This window comes from Phalaenopsis equestris, unplaced genomic scaffold (assembly GCF_001263595.1).
Source record: "Phalaenopsis equestris unplaced genomic scaffold, ASM126359v1 Scaffold205261, whole genome shotgun sequence".
Lineage (NCBI taxonomy): Eukaryota > Viridiplantae > Streptophyta > Magnoliopsida > Asparagales > Orchidaceae > Phalaenopsis > Phalaenopsis equestris.
Window position 1 is genome coordinate 222,811 of NW_018224767.1, and position 7,211 is coordinate 230,021.

The 7,211-nt window shown below is 33.9% G+C and overlaps 1 protein-coding gene across 3 annotated transcripts in view; it reads right to left on the reverse strand.

Moving 5' to 3' along the window:
• Positions 1–962: 962 nt before the first annotated feature.
• LOC110036338 (vacuolar protein sorting-associated protein 20 homolog 2-like) overlaps positions 963–7,211 on the reverse strand; it is a 30,542-nt gene continuing 24,293 nt past the window's right edge. For all 3 annotated transcript variants that reach the window (XM_020740760.1, XM_020740759.1, XM_020740757.1), the window contains exons 5-7: positions 6,347–6,430; positions 1,120–1,336; positions 963–1,024 (exon numbers count right to left, since the gene is read on the reverse strand). In XM_020740760.1, the coding sequence (XP_020596419.1) occupies positions 999–1,024; positions 1,120–1,336; positions 6,347–6,430 (327 nt within the window). In that variant the 3' untranslated portion in view covers positions 963–998. The remainder of the gene's footprint in view (positions 1,025–1,119; positions 1,337–6,346; positions 6,431–7,211) is intronic.

Here is a 7,211-nt window from a genome sequence, read left to right on the forward strand (position 1 = left end):
ATGATACAATTATGATTGAACAAACATTAATTAAAGATTGATTATCCCCAAAGCATTATTGAATAATGATCGAACAATCCTTAAATAATGATCATACGACCTTTAAAACATCTTCAAATAATATTTTAATTACGATCAAATCGTATTCGAATAAGAATAAAAAAAGATTGAACCATCTTTGAGGAATCTTTGTAAAAGGGTCAAAGCATCTTCGAATGTTGATCAATTTAGATGTATTAATATTGCTTATCTTTATGAAAATGTGACCTGTATGTAAAATGCCTAACTTTTCTAGAAACATCAGAATACTGTTTCTAACAGTGGTTATTGACTGAATGATTTTCTACCCAGAGAGCCCAAATTACAAATCTTACATTTCCAGAAGTATTTGTCAAATCGATTTACAACTTCCTCTGGCATTGTTGCCAATATTCTATGGGTCTGTACTGACTTTTTACTACCAGAAACATTAAATTAGAGATATTTATAATATAAATGCATTAGTTTTTACCTTGAGCAGTCTAAACATCTTATATCTGAGTACATATATTCATTCATTCATGTGGACAAAACACAGACCGTTCAGCCCATGAGAGTGCTGAGAAAATTTACCTTGTCATTTCCCAGTTTTTAATCAAAATTAGCTGAATCAGTGGCAGACGCATATTTTTTCCAGAGAATCACAAATGAATAAAAAATCAATAAAAAACAATAACTATAGACAACATCCAATAAACTCAACGCGAAACCAAATGCATCCAATGGCTATTATACATTTGTCCAAAATAGAGTTCATTGCAAATGGAAAATACCAAATTTTACATAATTCAATTGGGATGTACGCCCGCAGAAAGCACAATAGTGTTTCAGGAAGACATCAAATATGCAATATCCTGAATTCAAAACTTCATGGTTGACAATCTAAGCTCTCAAGCATATCATCTTGCCATTCTTCTCCTTTCACAAGTAGGACATGAAATTAAATCCGCCACTTTTTCTCAAGCAAGCAATGGTTCTTCTAGAACTGCAATTTATTCATAAGAACTGGTTAGAAACCGGGAAATAATACTAATAATAATAATAAACGTTTTTTTTTTTCCTTTTAATTAGCAAAGAAACCTTTTGTTCTGCTGGGTGTTTTATTTGAGATATTTTCTGGAGTAGCTTCATTCAGTTCGGTAGTAACTGGTTTGATTGGTACATCCGGAAGCTTGAGGTCTTCTTCATAGCTGCTTTCGGCAATCTCACTAACCTGAGGTTGTCTAGCTTCCGCTAAACTCTCTGAAACCTTAGCTTCTACTGATTCTGGAACTTGTGGCAAACTTTCAAGAGTAATCTGCCAAGAGTAAGAGAACTTGCATTGGTTAGCCAAAGAGATAGAATTTATCATGTATTCTACAAAAATTACAACTGTGATCAAATATGAATGAATCAAAAGATAAAACATACAGCATATGGCCATGAACTTCTTTAGTATCTATCACAAGCAAAGTTAAAAACTGCGCCTTCGCTTAGTGAAATATTCAAGTAGAAACTTACAATTATAGAATTCAAAAGCACTATAATAGCCATAATTGGACAATTCATTCTAAACACCATGAATTAGAAGACGTTTTTGTCAGGGAAGAATTACTTTGACTGCACTTTGAAATCAAAGGCATGCAATTATCTCGTATGGCATACATGCATGAAATATGATCATCTTCACAGTTTTAGTAGATTAGGATTCTGGTGCAGTAAAAGAAATAAATAAGTATAGATAGTTTTTATAATATTATAGTACATAAATTATTGTAGAGAACTATGATGCTTTTTTTATTTTTTTTATTTAATTATTATTTTTTTATAAAAAAGATATTTCTGGCTTATATTAAGATTATTGAATGAATAAAGAAATTAAAGATTCCATGCATATTATCTCCCCACTCTAGTATCGGACGGACTCCAATTTCTCCATTTCTCTGTCTATCACTAACATTGCTTCCAAGCTCATCATCACTAAGAGCAATTGCTTCATACTGCATGAGCGCAAAAAGATCCCTTCTCATCTGATAATTGATATTGATCGTACAAGATCGACCATCTCCTTTATAATAAGAGCTAAAACTACTCAAATCCCTGTTCTAATCTGTTAATTTGATATCAAAATACAGCACTCATCTCTGTTGTTTCTATAATTCAACGAATCTCTCATAACCAAATTTCCAGAATGAAATTTCACGTAATATTAGCCTTAGGCCCCATTAAATTTTCATTAATTAAATAGTCATCATTTTATTAAAAAATGAAATTTCAAACACAAGTTGTCATAGTTCTTATTCTCATCAAAATCATGAATCATATAATAAGTCCCATGAAATGAATCCTACTGCAACCATGATTGCCTTTCTAGTCATCATCAATACCAAAGACAACATAGATTGGCTTCCACAAATACTAACAATAATTTGTGTTCTTTATTAATATTCATATAATGATCAGTGTCTCAAATAAAATTTGAATGTCATGGGTATAAATATTACAATGGTTCTACAAATTAATCCTTACAGCGCAACACTACTACTTTTAAAAATATCCCAAGCCAATTTTGCATTCCAAATGGAAGTTCGAAAAACATAATGAACAACTGAAATGAAATTTCAAATTTATGTAACCAAACAATCCAATTAAACTCACCTCACTTGTTGACTTTATATTTCGACTGGTTTAACCATCAAATTTCCATCATACATAGTAACAGTATATGAAGATGTCTAAATTCTCCACGATCTATTGAAATGGTTATAGATGATATTCTCAAAACCCTTAAATAACTGTTTTCTTTGTCACTATTACCAATTCAGTTCCCAATACCACGAGACTATTGGATTTTTTATATGATTAAATAAGCACGTCTGATACAATGTGGGCTCTAAAATCTCCAAATTCTAAGTCCTATGTCCGCACTGCACAAATTCAAGATTCAAGAGATGTTCATCGCACAATTCCTCCACCTCCACCATAAAAACCAAACTTCAAGGAGAAAAATTAATGCAAAACCCTTCTACTGAACAGATCTATCACGTATCCGGGGAATTAAAGCAACAAAAAAAAACAAACCTTCATTAATTTGAGGAATATTCTAGTTTTTAAATTATTTTAGGATTATTCATTTTTTTTTTATTGACTATCAAGAGTTTCTTTATAGGCATTAAATCAGTAAGAGTCAACTGGACTAGATTAGATTTTAATACAATTTCAATGGATCATAAGTGGTAACCCTATTTCTATAAATAGAATATTTATGGCTATATTTTGAATATTGGATTTCTATAAATAGAATAGTTATGGTTATATGTTGAATATTGAATAATCGAAGAACTTGAAGATTCTTCCTCTATTCTATCTCCTCTTGCTTCCCCGGGGAATCCAATTTTTGGCCCTCTCCATCCATTGCACCTAGTTCATATCAAGTTAACTCCACTTCAAAGATGATTTCAACTCGAGAAGATGAATGAATGAGAAGACTCAATAGAGCTTAAACAATGGTGGAGATTCAAGGAGGATAATTATGGTTGTTGCATAATGGGACACAGATTACATAAGACATAATGTGCCACATGGAAGCAATAAATACAAATCGATTAAATAAGAATACAGTATTAGGCCGAAATGAAATATAAAAAATATAGCATATTGTTGATTAAAGCAAATTAAAATGCATAAATGGCAATGCTCTCAGCTTCTTACTAAACAAATAGCCAATCCGGCCTCAAAGATATTCATGTCACCTTATCCAACATTATGAATTGAATCGGAGAAAAAATCGGCGAACAAATTGCAACAAATATATGGACAAACCTAAATTAGGGCAATAAAATATTTTATTTCGAAAACATCAAGCAACACAACTCAAATACATAAATATAAACACCTACAATTCGAGAGGCAAGCAATCTCTCTCAACTCCTAACCCTAACACCTACAATTTGAGAGGCACGCGATCTCTCCCAAATCCTAACCCTAAGACTCGAGAACAGTCTCATTATAATTCTAACACTAAACATATTAGTCATATTTACTCCCCATAATCATAAATAATAAATTACTAAATTTTCCTTTTAGACTTGCCCCAAAATTAAGTCTTCAATGTATATGACGGGCTCAACGGGTCTAACATTACCACCCTCCCAAAAAGACACATCTTACTATTAAAAATTGTTTCGGTCGTATGGCTCCCATGTGTTATTATCATTTGACAATCCTTTCCATTAAATCAAAACTTTGTAGTGACTCATATATTTGAAATGTCGTCTTGTGCACATCCTTCAACCACAGCCAAATTTGAGTGTCCTAACTACTACTTCTAGTTAATCTTGGAGAATACTGCAACCCCAAACAACTCATCCCAAACAGCTCATCGATCACTAAAATCTCTGTCAACTCTATATCATGTGTCTCTTCCATGCTATGCAACTCAAACAAGAATCTCAACCATGTGTCCTGAATTGTCCTCATCATGGTCTTGAGCATCACCAAAGTCTTGCATAAACTGAGGTCATTATGAAGCAATCAACCTTGTACTCTGCAGTGACAAAATCAGTCTCTTACAAACTCCTCTGATCTTCTCCACCAATCTTGTTTTCATATTACTCCTGAATCGTCTTCTACCCGAAAGACAACAGTAACACAAGCCACTGGCGCAATTGGATGCAGTCCTCCGCCAGGATCCCACTTACAATGGTTCCTTGTTCTACATCAAAATCCTTTGAATCAATCTTCTTCAGGCCCAAATCACATGCAGTCCCATTCTGCCTGCAGTGGCTCGTTCCAAACCTCCAGATAGTGTAACTCCTAGATGTTGTTGTTCAAATCTTCTCTCGACTACTTGGCTTGATCTCACTCGCTACCATTTTTTCTCACCATTTGGATGTTGGGTTATTCCATCCAAGTGTTGTCGCTTGAGTCTGCTCCTGATTCCTTCGCTCGATTCCATGACTCTAGATATGCCTATGGCAACAATGCCACCCTAATGTCGCACAGATCCTTCAGATTGCTGCCACTGGCATCTCCTCCAGACATCATCGCTTGATCTTGTGGCTGTGAGCAACAAGTTTGTGTAAAACTCCATGATCTTCTTCATCATTTCATCCAAGGCGGTGAATCTCCCCTCCATAGACGAGAACCGCCCCTCCATAGAGAAGAAACGCTCAACCATTCCAAGTTTAATTTTGTTCATCTCTTCCTCTAATTTGTACTCAAAAGCATCCATTTTTTTATGTCATTACTACCAGGGAAGTTTTCGATCATGAATTACAAACTACTATATGTTGCAATCCTGTCGTTTGCTTCCTACCAAAGCTCAAATCGCAACTATATCACGAGGTTCAATCAGTGGTACATACTGCAGATCGAGAGAAAATCAGATGGATTTACCAGCCTTAAACATCGCAATCGCTTCGTCGACCTCCCCGCTACCCAGGATCGTGATTGTTTCAGAAAGCTTGTCACAAAAACAGTGCATGTATGTTGAAATTCGTTCTTTGGTTTTCTCGACAGCCCAAACTGCAAATGTATCGGAACACGAATGTCATAATCCCATCGTTAGCTTCCTAGATCACAAGATTCAATCACTAAGGCGTGCCCGATCCCATCGTCGGTTTCTCTGATCTAATATGTGTATATGATTCGGTCATCAATTTCTCAACTACCGCAATCCCACCTTCGACTGACATGACTGCATCGCAATCTCACAATACCGTCGTTTGTTTCCCAAAGATCAATTTCTCTAAAGCCAATTGGACACAAATCGGAGCTAAAATCGACAAAAAAAGTGGCAGAAATGTGGGAAAACCCAAATTAGGGCAACCAAATATTTTATTTCAATATCACCAAGAACAAAAGTCAAATACATAAAGATAAGCACCTACAATTGGAGAGGTAGGCAATATCTCCCAAACACTAATCCTAACACCTACAATCGAGAGAAAGGTAATCTTTCTCAACCCCTAACCTGAAACTCAAAGACAATAATCTTATCACAACCCTAACCCTAAATTAGCCTTATTTATACCCCACAAAAATAAATAATAAATTACTAAATTACCCTTTTAGCATTGCTCCTAAAATAAGTCTTCAAATTATATGATGAGCTCAGCTTGTCTAACACAATAGTTCATGTAATATTAAGTTTACCAACATTAGTAAGGAGTATCTATTACATTACATAGAGAGAGCAAAGCAGGAAATTTTCAGGCTATAATTTGAGGAAGAGGTTCAACATGGCAATGCTTTGTAGTTTAAAATTCTGCGAGGAAAAAGCTGTTAAACTTAACAAACTCAGTAGCGAATAGTCAATTAGACATACCTCAGTTTCCAGTGTTTCAAATTCAGCCAGAACGTTTTCCTCGTCTTCAGCAGAAAGACGCTCCCCTAAAATTGCATTTATTTCCTTCAATGAGCAAGAAAGAGGCCCAGAAAAACTCTCAAGTTAGAATATATGTGTGGTTAGAAACGCATTCCATCAGTAAAGAAAAATTCAAGCCTACCATAATTGTTATCAAGTTTCAATCAGTTCATCTTGACGATATTTGGCGTTAAGAGTATATTGAGCCACAAAACAGGTGCAAAAGATGAGGATAAAAACAAAACGCCAAAAATATCATACCGTGACAAACTTAATTACATTTTTACCATTTTCAATTAAAATTTTTGATTGGTCATTTTATTCATAATGTTTCCTGTTTCAATCACTTTCTATGGAATTTATCATTAGCTGCTTAGAAACAAAAGATATGGAGAATATAAAGCAGAATAAAGACAAGCAAATAAAGAAAGTTATTTGTCAACATATTACTTTGCAATCATGGAGATCAAAAGCATAATCAATTTAAGAACTTCAAATAAAATGATTGAAATGGTTTCGAGTATTTTATAAGATTTAAAGATCTTCTAGTTAAATATTATTTGTCAATATATTTCTTTGTTATCACAAGATGCTTTACTGACGATTGTAGGCAAGAAATTAACAAAAATCATGCTACATTGTCCAAAAATATATATGATGTTCACTACAAGGTTTTAAATATTCATAAATATTATAATTATTCTCTTGTTAGGACTACTACATCAATAGCTAACATTTCTAAAGATACATCATTACCATTTCAAAAGCCCACTAAACACACCAAAAAAAAAAAACAACCATGTATGGTCAAATTTGATCCTGCTGA